Genomic DNA, 19,919 nt, shown 5'->3' with positions numbered 1-19,919 from the left:
ATTAATTTATTATAAATTAAACAAATCAAGTGTAAATATTGTGTATAAAAACATGTGCCAGCCATTTTCCAAGCTGTGACAATAATTTAAAATTTTAACATACAGAAACATACATACAATAACTGGCACGCGATGCATGCAGAAGCGATGGTGTTTCACAAGGGGTCTTACATAATTTTGCGAAAAAACTTAAAGTAAATAAAAGTAGCTGACACCTTGTGTGTGAAAAAGACTGTTATCCAACTGCAGTTTACATTTATTTTAACCTAAAAAGCTTGTTAGTGATTGTATAAATAGCATAGCCTGAGGATCTGATGGAATTCAAATAAATACAGTTGTTATGAATGCACAGACCATTTTCTTCGTAGATTTGCTCAATTGAACAACAGTAATATTTTATTTTAGACTTTTATGTTTTTTTTTTAGATTTCCCTATGTTGTCTCAACAAAGATTGCGTTAAACTGTAGTTTGATTTCACAGATGAATGACGTACGATACGCACGAGCAAGCTTTTAAGCTGCCAGAAAGGTCAAACGGTCTCTTGCTCACAGCGGCCCTTTATATTTTTAGAATTAGAAATTTCTGTCTACTAAATCTAAAAGATCCCATCATATATAATTAGCCTCTTTCGTTTATACATTGTAGTGTTCCATTGTAACTGCGCGGAAGTATTTTGCTTTTGTGTTTTACGCGGCGATTCCTTGTTAAGTTAAACTTGATTTCTGTGCAATCGGGCCAAACAGACAAAACGAACCGTTCGTGCGATGGCATAAAGCGATGTCACACCATCGCTTAAAAACATTGGAGGATACAAATTGTAAACAAACTCTTCAAGACACTGAACTCTTTTCTTACAACTATTATATCGACTGACTGACTGACTGACTGACTGACTGACAGACAGACAGACCTGTAGACAGACAGAGAAAGAGACAGACAGACATATGGTTGCATTAAAGTATCTGCCTCCTCCACAGGCTTTTCCAAGGCCTCGCGGGTTTTGGAGAGAGGCAGGGATTTTGAGCGAGCGCGAAGCGCGAGTAGGGGGATTGGGAGCGAGCGTGAAGCGCGAGCGGTGGGTGATGGGAAGGGGAAAAATGAAAAGGGAAAAGCCTGCTAAATCCTGTGTCGAAGATCTGCGAATGTGATCGAAAATGTGCAAATCGTTAAAATACTGAAAATGACGGACTTTTCTGACGATAAAGCGCCTCTACCAGTATTGGGAGACTTTTTAAATGATACCGTGGACGAATTAGAAGTTTCCATCGGAGAATTATCGATCGACGGTATGGTAAATAAACTATAGGTGACGGGCCGGATATTTGTACCTTTGTTGTTCTATGTTAAATTCGGTCTTTCGGCCTTATTTGCTTCTGATTTCTTTCTGAGGGGCACTGTTTTATTTGGAGGCATTATGTATTGAATAGAGCCTTATTGTGGCCTAGGAAGTACAGTGTCTAGAGGTCATTAGTCTTTGCTGCGTCGTTTCCGTTTGTAGAGTTCAATGTCATGACACCTCTAAATCTGTACTCTGCCACATGTTGTGCTAGTTTAGTTTGTTTTGGCTCAATTCTATTTGCAAGATTTGCTTTAAGCTCTCAAAATGTTCGTCCTGGACGAACAAGATGTGATATGTTCCGTGAATATGTAAACTACTTGCATTTTATTATGCCGGCAAGCATTTTATTATGCCGGCAAGCATTTTAATAAATACTGTTGCAAAATGTATTTTGTTATCACGGATTTATTTTGGTCAGGCTTCGCCAGAGACTGTTCCAGCTTTACCATAAAGGAGCTGCTAGTTGGTTTCAAAGAGACATTCTGTGTTGTTAAGGTCATGCTTTTTGCATTATTTTGATCGAGAGCTCTGTATTTCATGCTCGATGTTTATAGGATTTTCGGATTTTCGATGCTTAGGATTTTCTCCTTTGTTCGTTGCGTTACGCTGGCACAACATGATTTAAATATAGATTTGAAATATTTTACGCGCAAGTCTGTTGATTGTTTTGCGTTTTGTATATGCCTATATGGGAGAAATATACTGTAAGGTTTCTTGTCCGTAAAATTCCTGTGTCTTGAGTCGTGCCCTCGCGAAAACCTTAGCATCTGCTTCTTTCTTATGAAAATTATGGAGCGAAAATGTTGCCCCAATTCATTCCTTCTCAGGAGAGGCGATTTTATTTCCTCTGAAGGCCTCCTGGACCGGTCTAGGAAAATCGGGGAAAATCCGCCATTAATTGATCCGCCATCTTGAATGCAGGATTTGCCAGTCGCTTCGCCTTCTCTTTCCTTCCCGTGTATCCCTTCGCCCTCGCTTTCCTCAATGATTAACTAACGTTTCTCCCAACGATCGCGAGCGACTGGGGACGAGGCAGTTAAAGTATGTAACAAAAATATTTAGAATTTTATTGTTCATTGAAAACTTACAAATTACATTCATCAAAAGAGTGTTGAGTAATTAGTCAAGACATATCCTACCTGTCATAAAAAATCTCCAAGTATTTTCCAAATCTACTGGAGTTATCATTCTTCATGGTTTTGGCATTTCCAAATGATTCCAGCAGTGGAGTTGCTTCTACAATCTTTAAAAAGGATAGAATGTGTAAAAGATGCTAACTTTTAATACAGGTATTATAAAAAAGATAGAATTAAAAAATATATAAAATTTATATAACTATGTACAGCTAAATTCTACTGAGTGAGACATGAGGCTTTCCATTAATTTGATCTGTATGTGACAGAGAATCTGTGTTACATAATCCACCATTGTTTCATTCTCCTAAAATTTAGCCCTAAAATTGAATTTGAAAGCAATTTGTGTATTCTGTTTTATGGGGGGCTTTATTGAATAGAATAAAACTTTTTGCTTTTAATAAATATATTGCTCATTTTTGTATAAAATCATGCCTTTGTTCCTTACTTTTGGTTTTTATTTCTTTCCTTCACTTTTGGAATACAGGTCCTTGTTAATATGATAATTATAGCATCACCTTTTTGGTACAATTGTCCTTTTCCTTTTTTTGGTTATTTTACTTTCACTTTTTTCTTTTTTTGTTTTCCCTCCCTCGTTTTGTGTAACATTTGGGAAGAAAAATAAGCGATAGGAAAATAGAACGACGTTTCTATTTTCCTATCGCTTATTTTTCTTCTCAAATGTTTTATATTCATTACGATCATAAATTACTATATGCCAGAACAAAGAAAAAATAACAAATTGTACCAAGGGTAAAAATGAAACCACGACACAAATAATTGTTATGTACCTGCTTTGTTACAAGTCTTCCATCTGTTTGATTGACAGCTGCCAAAAATTCGACAAGTAACCTTGAGGATTCTGTTTTGCCAGCACCAGTCTCTCCACTTATGATGATGGCTTGTTTGTTTTCAGTTCTTAGCATAGTCTGGTATGCCGCATTCCCAATAGCAAATAAATGCCTGGAAATTACATGAAAATCATTAATTTTGTTTACTTCAACGGGTTCACAGATAACCTTTTACAGCAGCCACTGAAATTCAGTATAATAGGCATAGTAGCACGGAGGAAACCCACTTTGCATAAGGAATGACATAATACACATGTAGCAACTAAACTGCCATATCTGCATAAAGTGCTAAACATGTGGCAAAGCTTTGTGGGCCTGAATAGACCTCATCAAGCACCTTCAGACTTGTTGCATCCACCCAACTGAACTCAACTCATGGTCATCTTGGTTAGAGCTAAAGGACAAACACCACAGGCATAGCCAGGAGGTATATGGTCAACAGACTTCTTTCTCCTTTGTCTTACAGCACTGTATTATGCAGAATGATGTACAATGTAACACGTACATTGTACTTGCCTAGCAACACCCCTCACAGGTGCTAAGGAGTTATGGGTGCAACTAAGAACACTGCTTCAACATAAGCTCTACCAACTGAGCTAACCGCCGCCTGGTTAGCTCAGTTGGTAGAGCGCCGGACTGCTGTGCGGGAGGTCGTGGGTTCGAACCCCAGACCGGACCAACACTCAGGGTCTTAAAATAACTGAGGAGAATGTGCTGCCTTTGTAATTACATCTGCAAATGGTTAGACATTCTAGTCTTCTCGGAAAAGGACGATAAACTGTAGGTCCCGTCTCCTGTATCTTCAGTCTTATCACAGGGGACGTTAAAGAACCCACACACTATTTGCAAAGAGTAGGGCACGAAGCTCCCGGTGTTGTGGTCTGGCCTTGTGTAGTAAATTACAGTATGTGTACAGTGCATTTGAACATATATAATGAAAAATGCACCATATAAATTCATTGTCATTATCATTAAGTAATAAGACTGATTGAAGTACAGTTCAGTGAGTAATCAGGTATAAAGTACCGTATTTACCCGTGTATAAGTCGACCTTTTTTCACCTAAAAATCGGTCCAAAAAATCGCCCTCGACTTATACACGGGTCAAAATTTTCGACCCAAGCACCAGTTAAATAAATTCTGCACAATTAGCATAACAATTGTTTTATATGTCAAACAAACATCAAATAAACAACAGTACAGGTTACGATGTCCTTTCACTTTGCTATCTTTGTCGTTAAATTGGCAGTTCAAGTCGAAATTCATTACGATTTATCCGCTTAATATAAACCTGAATGTTGTAGAGACTCACTGGCACAAGGTTTGAATAAAGAGCTGACATTTTACACCAATAAAGCTGGTAAATCCACTCGAGAAAAACATCTTCATGCATGATCTTTCTCGCTTCGAACTTCGCTACTTAGTAACCTGGCATGATGCAAGCACGTGTAGTTATCAGTTACCAGTACCTCGCCGATTTTGTAGCTTGGTTACCAAGTTCCCCAAGCAAGTGACTTTGTTTATCGAGTGGGTTTCAAAGTTTTCTGATGTTCCTTGGTGTTTTGCTTGTCTTCTAAAGCCGCTACTATCTCTCCGCAATTAGAAAGGTTCGTTTGAAATTAGTGTGTTTGATTTTATAAGGCTGTTTCAAACAATAATGGACAAAATGCCTGCATAAACATGTGTTGCTAAAACGCCTGCGTAAGCACGATAATAAACTTCACATTAAAACTTGCTGTGTTTTTCATTAAGTACTCTACCTGAAGGGAAATTCTAAGAAACACAAGGTTATTTTTCCAAAAAAAATTCTTACCCAGAAATGAAAAAATCTTAGTTTATGGCCTCAAAAATAGGGGGTCGACTTATACACGGGATCGACTAATACACGGGTAAATACGGTAATTTATTCAAAGTTAGCCAAGTGTGAGTCAATTTAAAATTACGACCAGGATTACTCCATAAATTGTACAATATGATGTCCAATGTCTGATTAATGGGTCATAACCATTCAGCTACAACACCCCCAACTTCTGTTTCAACACCAATAACATTTTTTGTGAAGATCAAATTTACTTACGGTGGATGACTTTTGGTGGATGTCGCAAAATATTTCTGTACTGCATCAGGGCCATAAATGTCATACGGCATGTAAGGATTTACTGCTACTAAAATACTGCCAATATATGTCTGAAATAAACAAATAATTGGTTTGTTTTGGAATAACTATCATTCTCAATATTAAAAAACAAAATGTGAAACTACCGGGGGGTAATAAAGATAATTTAACATTTATTTTAATAAATCAATTAAAACTTACATAAATCTGGTCTTGTCTGTATCTTTTACGAATGTTGTACAAGATTGATCCTACATGCAAGTCACTGCAAATTTCAAGAAAATAGTAAAAAAGTATGTAATGAATATCTTTCAAACACAAAATAACTTGTTTTTATCATTATGAATGTAATGGGGAGCAGGGATAGTGCTGTGGTGAGAGCGCTCGCTTCCCAACAATGCAGCCCAGGTTAGATTCCTGGACCTGGCATCATATGTGGGTTGAGTTTGTTATTGGTTCTCGTCCTTGCTCTGAGGGTTTTTCTCCAGGTTCTCTGGTTTTCTTGCCTCCACAGAAACCAACACTTCTAAATTCCAATTGGATCGGGAATCTGAGGGCCACAGGTTTGTCAGTTGCAAGACCGTTAAGTGCAAACCTTGTTAAACAAAGGCGATTTATTTGATTTGATTTATTTATTACTTTTGGTTGATACTAACAAAATTAATGTACAAGCCATGATTTACATTCGTTTCCCCTACTTACACCCTAGGTTACAGAACATGACGTTTGATCATTTTTGCTTTTGAAAAAGATCAACAAAACTTTAAATATTCAAGACATTATTAATTAATGGAAAGTTCTTAAATTAATAAAAAAAAGTTGTCACATGTTTGTACTGTGTATATTTACAGAGGTACATGTACAGTTCATGAGGCAGCTGGACTATCTGAAGCAACTTAGAACTACATTGCAAAACTCAAACAAAGATTACTTACTCCATCTTTATCATGTTATCCACTCCATGAACATCAAGCTCCTGTCTGGGAAGGACAGCATTTGCACGAACAATGTGCACCTAGAAAATTTAGAATAAAAAACGATTTAAATTTGTCAATGAAGTTCAATTAAATGTAGTATTTTTATAACAATTAAACCATTGCATACATGTATATATCAAATGTTCTTTTTATGTGCTCTGACTGGCCACTCAAACTATACAAAGTGTTCTCTTAATGCCGAAAGAAACTCCAAATTTCATGTGTGGCTTTGTTGACATGTGTTAATCATGTAACTATATTTATTTTCATTGGCTTCAGTTTCGTTTCTGAGAAATAACGTATATTTTTTTTTTTTTTTTTTTTTTTCTTTTTTTTTTTTTTTTTTAAAAAAAAAAAAAAAAAAAAATAAAAAATTTTAAACAAAAATAAATTTAAACACAAATATACAAACAACTTGATTTTCCCTATTGGCATCTTAAGGAATTCCTTTGTTTATGTGCAACAAAGGAACTCCAAAAGGTGCCGACTGGACAAATTGGGTTTTTGCATGTTATTTCTTGAAAACGAAGAAAAACCCAGCGGGAATAAAAACAGGACAATGTTTTGTAGACGTAAACAAACCTATGTGTGAAATTTGAAGTTGCTTCGGCGATGTTGATTTTCAGTCAAAAATCAAGCCCTTCAATTACATTATATTTACCTGTCCATCTGCCTCATGCTGTACTTTGACATCCTGTCCCACAAATGACAACAACTTTCCTGGCAGTAAATACCCAACATTGCCATCAAACCAAACCAGTGATCCCTGGAAAATACAGTTTAACACAAAATCAAACCTCTGTTATCCAAACTTTGATTTTTTTGGACTTTTCAATAATCTAGGCTTTCTTCTGTTGTTCTAAATTAAACAGTCGGTAATAACAAGGTGTCCATATTAAGTGAGTGTCCATAAAGCCGATGTAAAGAAAATTATTTATAGTCATTTAGAGAGATGAGTTTATATACTTCCTTATTATTCAACAAATGTGTGCGCTGCACATATATGGTCAAAATGTTATTTGATGTCTGCGATATGTACGTAGGTTGTGAAAACTTGTCCCAAGTCTTGTAAAGTGATGCATAATTACAGTTTACTATCTGCAAAACGTGTTTCGTTGACAATTTGTTGAATAATAAAACAATATTATTATTATGCTGCTCAATCTTCCGGAATATCATCTGATGTATTAAGCCATATTCCGCACGATTTCGCAGGATAATTGTTAATTATCTGTGATTTTATAATGCACACTTAGTCTAGTCCAATAGCCTAAGGCAAACCCGAAAAAAAATAAGAAAAAACGACAAAGCGAGGTTCAACTTACTAAACATGTATTTAAACAAATTAGGTTTGAGAATGTTTTGGCATAGAATACTCGCTAATATTATTAGTCTACATTGTACCTTAGCGGATTGAACAAAAAATTTAATTCAGACTTTTCAATAAATTAATAAATAAAAATTTCTGATGAAGATTGTTATAACTTAATGAGGGTATTGTCATCTTAGAACAAACAAAAATGGTAAACAATAATAAAACTGATTCAGTGATATATTGATTGCACCAATTCCTTGAGGGCCAAGCATATCTGAATAACTTCTGCACTTCATTAAGTTCTTAAAACTTAGATTTCAGTTAAATCCGAATGATATACAAAGATGTAAAATCATTTCACGGCACCCGTTGTAAAATGATCAAATTGATTATAATTCAATAACTTTTTTCCAATTCAAATTTACACTAGCAAATAAATGCTAATATCGAGACTGGACAAGAATAGAAAACAATCATAACACAAGCAAAAGTGAAATTGGATCCTGAAAACAAGCCAGACTGAAACAAATAACCTCCACAGAAATAAGCATGGGCTTTTACCGTTTTAGGGACGTTCTAAAATAAAGCTTATCGTTCGTGCTGGCACATCTATCTCTATCTCCATTGCCTTCGGCAAAGAAGCACATTAAATTTAGCCCACTACCAATTATAAAATGCACTGATCATTCTAGAAGATAGCAAGGTTAAACATTTTAAACAGCTCGAAAGCTAGCATTTACTCAAGTTCGTCAGAAACGCAGCACCGTCTATAAAATACAATAAATGCAAAATTCTTCGCGGGAGCTTATCGAAGAAACGAAATTCAATCGAAGTACGCAGCACCGGAACCGCGGTGTCAAATTTTCATCAGAACGAATTTGCGAATAATGAAAAAAGTCAAGCATCGTATTTTGTGCTCTATAGCTAGGTAGCTAACACGTACATCCAAAACTGCAACTAATAAAGTTCTCTTTCTGTTTACTACTTCAAAACATCGCAAGGATTCTCAAAGCTCTTCCTATAAAGAAATGTACACACGATATGATCTGTGTGTGTATATGTAAGCAAATATTCTCCGAAAGGAAACGCGCAGAGGACAATATTGCGCCTTAGATGCAAAATCTATACACGGATTTAAAGTTAAAACAAACTAAAGCCGAAGAAAAGACAAATATACTTCAAAAGGCAAAACACTTCCCGCTCGTTAGAGATACAAGCCCAGACGAAAACAGTGCCCGTCAGAGTGTAACCTTTCCAGTCTAAAATCCACCTTACCACAGCGGGCGAGTTCGACATCAATACGAGCCTGGAGATTCCAACCAGTGAGTCAAAGTCTTAAATTCAAAGCTGAAACGACGAAAATTATGGCGTCCTTCGATTACGAACCGTCATTATTTGCAAAGGAGTCATTTTGACTCGAAATAGTCCCGGAATGAATTCAAAATGTGTTCTGCACTGCAGCTTATAGGGGCCTTAGTAACCGCGCCACCCACCTTCACAACACCTACAAATGGCGCATTTATATAAACTTTCCGAATTTAGAAATATCTAAACCGCAAAAAATAAATCTGTAGTTTCAGTTTCATAAAAATGAAGAAAAAATATATTTTTATTTTTGAAAAATTTAAAACTTCAAGCGATTTTTCTTTACAAAACTTGCAGTTTGATTCATAGTCTCTTTGGTGGACATGCAGTTGTCAAGACAGCGACTGAAAACTCCCGCCCACTGTAGACACTGTGTAACATTCTTTTCGCATGTGTCATACTCGTAAATCAAATATTACGTTAACTGTAATCACAACCATGTATTCCCGAGTAGTTTTAACTTTTCCAGCTCCTTCAAACAAAAGTTTATTGCACCAGAAACTTCTTTCCGTGAATACAGAACCGGAAAATTATGAGCTATTTTAAAAACCACATTTTCAAGAATATTATATATGCCTGAGTGAGTCAATAATTACTTTTAACACAATTACCATAAAGTTACACATATTTTGTAACTCAGATTGGCAGAATTGGTTTTTATAAGCAGGCTAATAAAGCAAACTTTGACGAATAAAGTGTGACACATTTTAAAGACCGTTTTCTCTCATTAATTTCCTTTCTCTGCCATTTCAAATCATTATCCTTTTGAATGGTTTTGCAATTGAAACATTGATAGCCGACTGACTTATTCAGTATATTGTCTTTAAGTTTGGCTTCACGCTTGTTCCACCGAGGCAGCACGAAAAGGAATACGTAATTATAAAGATGGTTCCTCACGAAAATAAGTCGTCAGCACAGATTGGTCGAAGGATGCAATACATGTATCTGAGATGTTTCAGAAAAAAATCGAACATAAAAGAAAAATAGCTCACTCTATTTGCTGCTCGTCGGCGTGTTTTGAAATTACTATACTGTCCACTGATAAAAAAGTTTGTTTAAGTATTTTTTTTCTGGTTAGGTGCAGCATATAACCATGCGACAAGATAAGACCAGGATAATTGGCGGTCTTTTAAACCGATGCGCGTAGTTTACTGTCTAGTGCTCTCTAGAGCAGAGTGTGGAATTTGGTACGTACGCCGAAAAATTGCAATTTGGTTAATTTGTCGCTTCATTACTCATTCGAGATTCGCCGACAAAGGGTCCCAAGGTAAATAAAACTTTCGGACAAAACAGAAGGAAACAACTTCAAAAAAAACCTCTTTCGGATGTCAATGCCGAATATTAACAAGTTGCAATGTGTATACAAGCTGTTTTGCCGGTACTTTACCGGAGATGAATAACTTTAGCTGAATGAAATACCTGTGTGCATTTGCTGAAGAATACTTCGTCATTGACCTCCAGTCCTGGGCGAAATGAATTGGGAATTCTTTCAACGAGTTCGTCCTTGAAGCTAACCCTTTTCTTTCGAAGCATTATAACGGTTTAGGCTAACTTCGGCCTTTGGTAAAGGTACAGCGCTGTGTTTTAGCACGCGCGCAGAATTGTTAAAGTCGCTTTCATCACTAAAACTATTTTCACAAAAACACTTTAAAAGGATATTGACCATTGATTATCGAGTTGTCGCAAAGAAAAGCTAATATAGTTTAAGGCATTCAGTTGGTGGTTTTATTAAGAGTATGGCACGTCACTGAAGTAAGTCACGACCTGGACCGATATTTCAAATCTCCGGGTTTTCATGGAAAACTGAAGCACTCTTAACCTTATCAGCCTTTGATCAAAGGAACATTACCCTAAAGAATTGTTTAAATGCTGGTCGTGTTTTTTGAGTAGTAAAGATATTGGTAACATGAGGTTACAGTTTTTTTACACGAATTGCGTGCGACTTGTATGCTGGAGGGTAGTGTACGCATACAAACGCCTCGTTTAAGTTAAACGTTTCAGATCAAGACATTTTATGATGCAGGTCGATAATATCGTTATCTCCCTGCAAGACGTGTTATATCAACGAAATGATTTACAAAATCCTTTCATGCGTTCTGAAATAAAGTACAGTTAGTTTAATAGGTTAATTGCTAAAGGAAATTGTCGCCTGACTGAAAATAACTAAAAATATGAGAGGTTACTGAATTTGTTCACCATGAGGGCACTTCCACCGATGGCCGCCTTTGAGAAATTACTGATTAAATTTATTTATTTTTTTATCAACATCGATGAAGCCAAAAAACAATGCAAACAAAAATTCAAATATTTGTTTTTATATTTGATAGTTTAATAAATGAAAAACGTTTGTTTGAATTCAATTGAAGGTCTCTACCAGCTGCCATTGTTTACGGTCCTAAAAATAGGCCCCTTGCTGTAACGTTTACGCGTTTGCAGCCGGGGTGAAAAAAAAACCATTAAAGCGTGTCGAAGCGTGGGAAAACGTGTTACGGAAGAAAAAAAATTACTTTTAATTCTAATTATTCCTTTTTAATCAATGCTTATCAGCACGCGTCTAACGAAAATTCAATTCCCAAGTTTCAAAAAAAAAATTTCATGGCAAAATGACATTCAGTCTTCAAGATTCCCAGAGTCGGCTTTTGGCTTTTCCAAATTTGTCGTCAAGAACTTCAGGAAACCACTACATCTATCAAGAAAATTTCGTCGGAAAAAGCGTTATTTGAAAGAAAAAGTTTTTCCTGAAGCAAAAGGAAGCTTTTCATGAAGTGTCACCCGAATGTAGCGAAAGGCAGAACTGATTGAAAAATTAACATATATAAGAACCCTGCTTTGAGGGTCAGTCCACCTCTTTATATTACAAACATACCCTTAGTTCTAAAACTATTGCCGACCTACCTTTCCTTCGTATCCAGGCATTTTTCAGGCTTTCAGTAAAACTATCTGTGTATTTCTTATTCTTTTTGACTTGTTCCGTAATAATTATTCAGCGTAAATAAACTTGTAATAGATGTCTCACACTGAGCTGAATAAGACTGGTTCGCCGCAAATTGGTACGCATTGTCATGGTCATTAGCTCAAGTTAACTGTTCAACTCTTTGTGTTATACACGTTATAGCGGAATATTTAGAGACGTGCTTATGGGCACAAGTCGCCAATATAATGTGAAACACCCTTGTCTCCCCAGGGTGTTCTCGGCGTTGCTTTACACATGGCGGCCATCTTGGAAATACCGCGGGGTGAGAAATATCACGTGATATGTTCTAGCATAACGTCACGCAAAAATCGCATACAACCAATTCAAACACTTGCAACTATGTAGCGATAGTAGGTTTGACATTTACGAATTAAATCTTATCCCCAATTTATGTCTTAATTTACGGAAACGATTTGTATCGTGTTTCTAGGGCTGTCCCAAAAATACTCGGCAACTTTTCGGCAACTTTTCATTTTTGGGGCAACATTCGAGCAACGTTTTGCAATTTCTAGACCGAAGATTGTCCGAGTGTTGTTCGAAGGCCATACGAACGTTTCCGAGCACTTTTCGAACTTCTTCGAAGATTTCCGAGAAAGTTCAGAAGATGCTTCAACTTTCGGACTCAGCAAACTGATGACGTCATCGGTTTCTTCACGATTGTTCTCAGTGAAAGAAATCCTTGTAATTACAATGTTGGCCTTAATATGTTATTTCCATATTTCTGTTGGAGTTGAACTGCAAAATAGTACTTAGAAATCAAAGGGGAATTAGAAATTAAAGGGAAATAAGTATACATCTGGAGAATTTTCTTCTTCAAAAGCAACCTTTTGGTTTTCTGGTGAGCATCTTTCGAGCAACATTTTGGATTCTGGAGCAACTTTTTAATGAATACAAGCAACTTTTTGGGAAATTTCGAGTATCTTTGAGACAGCCGTACGTGTTTCATCTGGAAGTCCCCGGGGGGACTCCCATATGAAAGGGACGAGGATGCTCGTCGTCTCGCTTTTGGTTTCACTTAGGGTATTCAGGACGGAACACTGACATTTTTATAGTCATCAAGGTGGCAGGTGTTTTTTTTAAACCAATTACTAAATGTAGTAATGCACAACCAAAGCAAATGCGACTTAACTTTCGACACTCAAGCGAAAACCACTATTTTCGGACGGTACTAAGTATACGCATAGTGTAGAGGAGACTACTATACGTTTAGTTGTTCGGACGGAAAACATTTTTGGGCGCTGTTTAAGTTTTCTTCCCAAAGTTATCCGTATGTAAATTTTCAGCTAGTGTAAGGGGCGATTTAGACAGTACAACTTTGTCGCTAATGCGACAAGGCCGCGCCCGAGGAAGAGATATGCGTCCTTTTTTCCTGCCCACCATTGGCTAAACATAGTCACATGACTCATCTCTACCGCCTATGTGTTGTTGGCCAATGTTGGTTTACCCGCGCTGACCAAATATCCACCTAAAAGTTTACCGACACTGGAGAAACTCGACCGATCAATAGCCTGATCTCTCATTTCCTACCGGCGTCAGACGTAGGAAGGGAAAAGGAAACGACTACGCGCACTCAAGGTCTAGTTTTGATTATGTGGTGTTTACATGTTATTTATGGGAAAATTTGTTACATTTCAATATAGCCAGTTTCCGTGGTTATTAAAAGCCATATTTAACAACTACTATATTCACCGAAGTGGAGGTGGCTAGTGGTGGGCATATATTTACAGAGCCGCGAAGCGGGGGTAAATATCCACTACTAACCGGACGGAAACTGAGGTGAATGGTTGTTTGAAAATGACCTTTAACTAAAACAGTGAGATGATATAGCCCCACAGGATGATTTTTGACTAGTTTATTTCTGTCAAATATTACAATTTTCGCGCGTGAGTTGCTCGGATGCGGTGAATAGCAAAGGATATTCGGAGTTTGAGTAGCCAATCAGCGCACGCCAAAAACGTTATCCACTGTTTTAGTATATACTATTAGGTTGTGTTCATTTTATCCATTTCGCCAACAACCCTCCGCGATACACCACTGACACTCTATTGGCCGACCAAGCAAGGGTGCTAAAAGTACGCGACAATGTGTGCTAGATACTAACTCTATACTGAGGTGTGTCTGTCTTTAATTCAATTGTCCGTTTCCGAGTTTCCTTTGTTCCTCTACTTTAAATCAAGGCTTGGATGGACAAGAGCCAAACCATTCAAATTTACGAAAAAATATTGAGTTCAGTATAAAAATAAACATGCGAGCAAAACACGATTTCACTGATCTGAAAGTTTTGGAACCAGGACTGCAATTTTGAAACAAAGGGAAATTAAAAGGACACTGCAAAACAAAGCAAACTTTCACTCGGCTTATTTCCACGGTTTATCGCCAAATGCTACCAAATGTACAGCTAAGTTGGATAAAACGATTCTCTAGAGCAAAAGAGAAGCAGTAGTTTGGAGATAAAGTTGCATGATTGCAAGGATTGAAATTGATTAAGTTATGAAATTTGATCCATTGACAAGATGTCAAGAAATCAGCTGAAAATTCAAACTTGCCATTCTTGTGACAGTTTGACCCTAGCCGTTATTTTGTCTGTTACATTGACATTTCTTTGCTTCTATCACTTTTGGCGTCGATTTCTTCTGATTTTAAGAAATACAGTGAGCTTAAAGCACGCTCCTTGCCATGATCATGAAAACAAGATATTTCAGCCGGACGTGTCCTAATTAAGGGACCTGGAAATAGCCTATTGATTATCGACCGAAAGTTTTGGCCGACAATCAACTGCGCATCATATAAAAATACAGTAGCCAGTTTGTTCTGCGAATAAGATACCGCCAAGACTGAACATCGTTCCAGACATGCCACTTAAACAGCTGAAACAAATATTTCGCAATATATTGGTTGTAAACTAGATGTAGCCCGACGTAGTGGATAAAAATACAAAACTACCAGTGGTATACCGATATACCAAAAAAATAACCACCCGAAATTAGAACACTGCAGGGGGAAGCATAATGATCGATGCTTTTGATCAAGTGGGTCTTGTAATGTTCAAGGATAAATGAATAGCATTTTAAAATTTCAACTCGATATCTATTGAGTATTAAAATATACCCTATACCCAAAGCCCTGGCCGATCCTGAGTCAGTAACAGAGTCAAGGGCGTTTGCGATTGCCTGACCACGCGGTAAGGGATGTTCCATTGGAATTATATTTCACAATTGGGGTTCTTGTGTTTACATCTTTTTTCATCTTTAGCCTTTGAAACGTACTCAAAGCTATTTTTGATTTCTCAAAAAATTAAAATATTCAACAATGTTGTTTTCGTTTTAAAACTTGCAACCTAAGACTAAAAACAACATCACGCCTCCTCAAGTTAAGTAGATTCATCCGATCTATCATCATCATATTTACGCTCAAATTCCAGAGTAGCTCGACAAGCTAATATTTCCGAGAACAAAATATTTGATAATGAAAAATTAAAAAAAAATAGAAAATTGCTATTTACATATTTACAGTTAACTTATATTACATGTAACTAATTATAAAATTGTCATTTACATGTTTCATGAATTGGCTTTGCTGATGTGCTTTTCGAAGTGAGGAGTTACATAACCTTATAAGGGACCGTTCATTTTTTATGGGGTGGGGGGGGGGCTGGTGGGATTTGACAGACAGTCACTGTTATATTTAATGCCCCCCCCTTCTTCATCGGAAATTTTTTCCTGCCCCCCCCCCTCGAAATCCAATTTTCTTCCCGATGACCCCCCCCCCCAAAAAAAAACAACAATTTACAAGTGAAATTAAAATTTATCAAGCGTTATGACTTAAAAATGTATTAGTTGTTCAGCCATAATAACAGACAAACTACATTCCTCCACAAAGCTGACATTGCCTTGACTGTTTATTGTGATTGCCGTTTGAAAGTATGGGTTGACTGCATTTGTAACCAATATGCTGTTGGGTTGAGTTAATATTAAAGTAGGGGTACATAACAAAGTAGGGGGGTCCGGGGGCATGCTCCCCCGGGAAAATTTGAATTTTCAGAACTACTGGAGTGTTATTTTGGGCATTCTGGCAAGACTTTCAACTATTACAGAAGCCCTTATTACAGCACTTAAAAGTATAATTATTTTCAGTGACCCCCCCTTACTGACCATATTTTTTTGCCTGGCCCCCCCTTTGAACCCATGGTTAAAATGACATTCGTTTCGCCGACCAAGTGACCAAAAGAAGCGGAGGCTCTAGGAACGAGAATGAGGGTCGTTTCTTTCGGAAATGGCCGCTAATAGCACATGCGCGTTAGCTAAATCGCCACTTTTTTAGCGGGGTCGGGGTGGGGGTGTTGCTATTTTCTTTCATATTTTTTTTTTGGGGGGAGGGGGGCATTACTTCCACAACTTAACGCTAGTAATATAGATAACCATGACAGCAAATTGCATTTATTGGCCTTCATTACACTGATCTGTGAAACTATTTATAAAACCCAAATAAACTCCATCTATAAAGAGCTCATCCAATTCATTATTTATATATGCATTTCAACATTATTTCTATCTTTCAGAGCAGTATTTACAGCGTAGGATAAGTCAACTTCTCTCCTACAGTACTAATAATCATACCATATCAAAAGAAACTCTCTATATACCCAGATAACAGCTCGGGTCAAAATGAACATCGCATGAATAGTCTATTTACAACTTAACTGTGATAATTCCACTCCCAGAATGTTCAGGTTTAAAACTGGGAAAAAATCATTTTGCAAAATACTGCCAAAACAAACAAAACTAGAAGCATAGTTAACTATGCTAGAAGAAAGCACTGCTTAATGGCTTTCATTTAAATGGTAACACACTTGGAAACTTTCTAAAGACCTTCCCACCTTTGGCATTTATCACAGCCAGTCCAGTGTAAAAAAATTATAAACAATGAACACGACGAGATGTACATGTACATGACATAAGAATTAGTAGACTTTCTCAAAGCCCATTAAGAATTAGCCAAATGTACCCTCCATCAATTGCCCTTTTAAGGCAAATAACTTTAAAACAACCTCAGTCAAAATTCCTCATTGAAACAGTTACGTTACATTGGCACGACTTACTTTTTTTCCAAGGATTTCAGAGCCACCTTATTTTTTCATAAATTTAAGGAGGCTCAACCCCTTTGTGAAATGCTTTTGAAAAATTGGAAATTTATACTCTGCCAACTTGAAGTCGATATATCAAAAGAGAAACTTTCACCGAGTAGTTACTTGCCCCAAAAGGTCTATACAGTACATTTGATCTTTTAGAGTTGCCATGGCAACTAATTTTCAATTATAGACACGTTGTGTTGTTCTTTGGTTTGTACTGAAATTTTCTCTTTAACAATACTGGGGGTAACTGCAATAGAATACCAATATGAAATACAGTCAAAGCTCTCGTAAGCGGACACCCTCGGGACGCGAAAAAAGAGTCCGTAACTGGAGCTGGCCGCTTACGAGAATGGTTCTCGTAAGCGGCCACTAAAGGTGTAGGGGATAAATGGCCGCTTACGGGAGCTTGCCCAGTTAACAATAACCGGATGGACGTGGATGACGACAAAACAAACACTGAATTATGGTACTGTAATTACTGTAAAATCATTGTGATGAATGGCGATGTGAAGTTTGATTGATAAAAACAAAATACAGAGGTTGTTAACAGGATTTTCATTGGGGTGTCCGCTTACCAGAGCTTAAAAACAAAGAAAAAGTCTAAGTCGTAATCTCTGAAAGTGTTCGCGGCCACTTACGGGAATGTCCGCTTACGAGATTGTAAAAATACAGAGTTTGTAGGAGAGTTAAAACGGGGTTTCAAACAAGGCGGCCGTAAGTAGAGCTGTCCGCTTACGAGAGTGTCCATTAAGAGAGCTTTGACTGTATTTCCAAATAGCCATTTTGCAAAGTCATGTGTCATCTTGTATGTGTTAACTAGAGTCATTTAATACCGGGTACTACTATATTCAGCAGGCAAGTGAAAACAATTGGTGAAGTTATCAAGGAGATAATGTTCTAAGTGATAATACTTGAATATCAGTATGTTTTAAAATAGCTATTAAATTATCTATGGTATTTACAACTTCTCCACAAAGCCTTTAGTCCCATGAACACCATGATGCTTACAAAATGTACTGACTGGCATGGAGACAATTCATGTTTGGGACTCACAACAGTATTTCACTTTGCCATCAAAATATCTGAACATTATTTGATACAAAAATGTTCTTGATCAAGTGAATAAGCAACACAGCATGCTCATAGCTAAAATTGATGTTAATTAATTTTAGAGATACATGTAGGCAGGTAATTTAACTCACAAACCATAAACTTCTGGCTCCAGTTGTTCAAAAGGTGGATAATGCTATCCAATGGATAGTATACTATCTGGTGGATAGCACAGTATCTTTTATTAACACTTATCCACTGGAGAGCGATTTATCCGGTAGGTAGCATTATCCACCCTTTGAACAACTTGGCCCAAATTATAAGCTGGGGTGGTGAGATTATCATTGGAGTGGGCTTATTATATTAATTGGATTTCGCATTTCATAACAGTTTGGGACAATATTTGAAAGTGATTTAACAGGTGAAAAGTTTTGGGTGCACAAACAATGTAGCAATACCAACCCTCCAAGTTGCGACCATTTTAGTCACCATGGCAACTAAAATTTTGGAACTGGCGAATAAATTGTAGAACAAGTCACCATCCTGGCGAATTCAAGAGGACTGCTCCAGAGCTTGAGCAAACTATCGTCCAAACTAAAACCTGCTCTGTACGTTATGGATTCACTTTGAATAATTAGTTGTTCTGCATTCTGATCTACTGGGGACCAGTAGCCCAACATTTCTGGGTTTTGTAAACTGATCTTTTTAATCTTTTTGTTTCTTTCATAGAGTATATCTAGAGAAAAAGTTTCACTGTAAAATTATGTTGCATTTACACATTAAGGCGCGTAAATTTACAGATAGTAATATTTTGGCGATCAAAATTTTTCTTGGCGACTTCACCTAAATAGATGGTCGCCAAAAGGCCACTAAGGTAAAGAGTTAACTCGGAGGGTTGAATACATGTGGTATGGTAAAAATATCTAAGCACTGTGAAACACATTCTCATAGCCCCCATAGCCCTTTCGTTTCTGTTTAGCCAGCTGGGCCTTGGCGCATGAAAACAAAGGGCTTTGGAGATGCAGGATTTCCAGTCCTAGATTCTGGGGCTTCCGGTCTTCATGTATGCAGTCATGATGTTTCCAAAGAATGTATGAGAGAGTCGTTACGTTTTTGACTTCCGTTTAGGAATTCTCTGTTCCAAACAGCCAATCAACAGGGTCCGAAATTGCGCCTTCCTGTCGCCATGCGACTTTTGAGAGCTGGCGACCGTTTCACACTGTCGCCCACTGGCGACTAGTTGCTTTGTGGTTTCATTGATTTTCGGGCCGTTTTACAATCTCACTCAGTGATGTCCGAGATCACTAAATCTCGCTACATATTATCTCCCCAAACTCACCAACAGCTCGATCACACACCACACCGCCATTCCCCCCCCCTTCGGCCCCCTTCCGCATCATGTCCATCAATGATTCTTCTGCGTGTCATCCGCACACGCTGACTCCACTGGTAAGGCCATCACGTGGAGATTAGAATTCTACACCTACTCGCGCACGAACGCAACACTCTTGTCACGTTTGGAAACAAATGGTGGAATGAGTTAAATAGGCGAGTGGGTGAGAGACCTGTAGGGCTCGGAGACTACTCTACAGGCGGGTCAGCATTTCGAGTGATGTCATCGTTTGGTTAGTAAGCTGGCTGGCAAAAAACACAAAGAACATGTTCGTC

The 19,919-nt window shown here is 37.4% G+C and overlaps 1 protein-coding gene across 3 annotated transcripts in view; it reads right to left on the bottom strand.

Moving 5' to 3' along the window:
* LOC144632790 (unconventional myosin-XV-like) overlaps positions 1-12,145 on the bottom strand; it is a 57,806-nt gene extending 45,661 nt beyond the window's left edge. Inside the window, exons 1-7 of one of the 3 annotated variants that reach the window (XM_078491517.1) lie at positions 11,992-12,145; positions 7,078-7,182; positions 6,375-6,454; positions 5,641-5,704; positions 5,401-5,510; positions 3,265-3,436; positions 2,480-2,583 (exon numbers count right to left, since the gene is read on the bottom strand). In XM_078491517.1, the coding sequence (XP_078347643.1) occupies positions 2,480-2,583; positions 3,265-3,436; positions 5,401-5,510; positions 5,641-5,704; positions 6,375-6,454; positions 7,078-7,182; positions 11,992-12,012 (656 nt within the window). In that variant the 5' untranslated portion in view covers positions 12,013-12,145. Of the gene's footprint in view, positions 1-2,479; positions 2,584-3,264; positions 3,437-5,400; positions 5,511-5,640; positions 5,705-6,374; positions 6,455-7,077; positions 7,183-9,006; positions 9,203-10,515; positions 10,720-11,991 lie in introns of those variants that run through there. The other 2 variants (XM_078491514.1, XM_078491516.1) reach the window with 2 other exon arrangements.
* Between the last annotated feature and the right edge of the window lie 7,774 nt (positions 12,146-19,919).

This window comes from Oculina patagonica, chromosome 12 (genome assembly GCF_052425735.1).
Source record: "Oculina patagonica isolate OP01 chromosome 12, crgOcupat, whole genome shotgun sequence".
Taxonomy (NCBI): Eukaryota; Metazoa; Cnidaria; class Anthozoa; order Scleractinia; family Oculinidae; genus Oculina; species Oculina patagonica.
The sequence above is the reverse complement of the archived record's forward strand: the minus strand, read 5'-3'. Positions and strand labels throughout refer to the sequence as shown.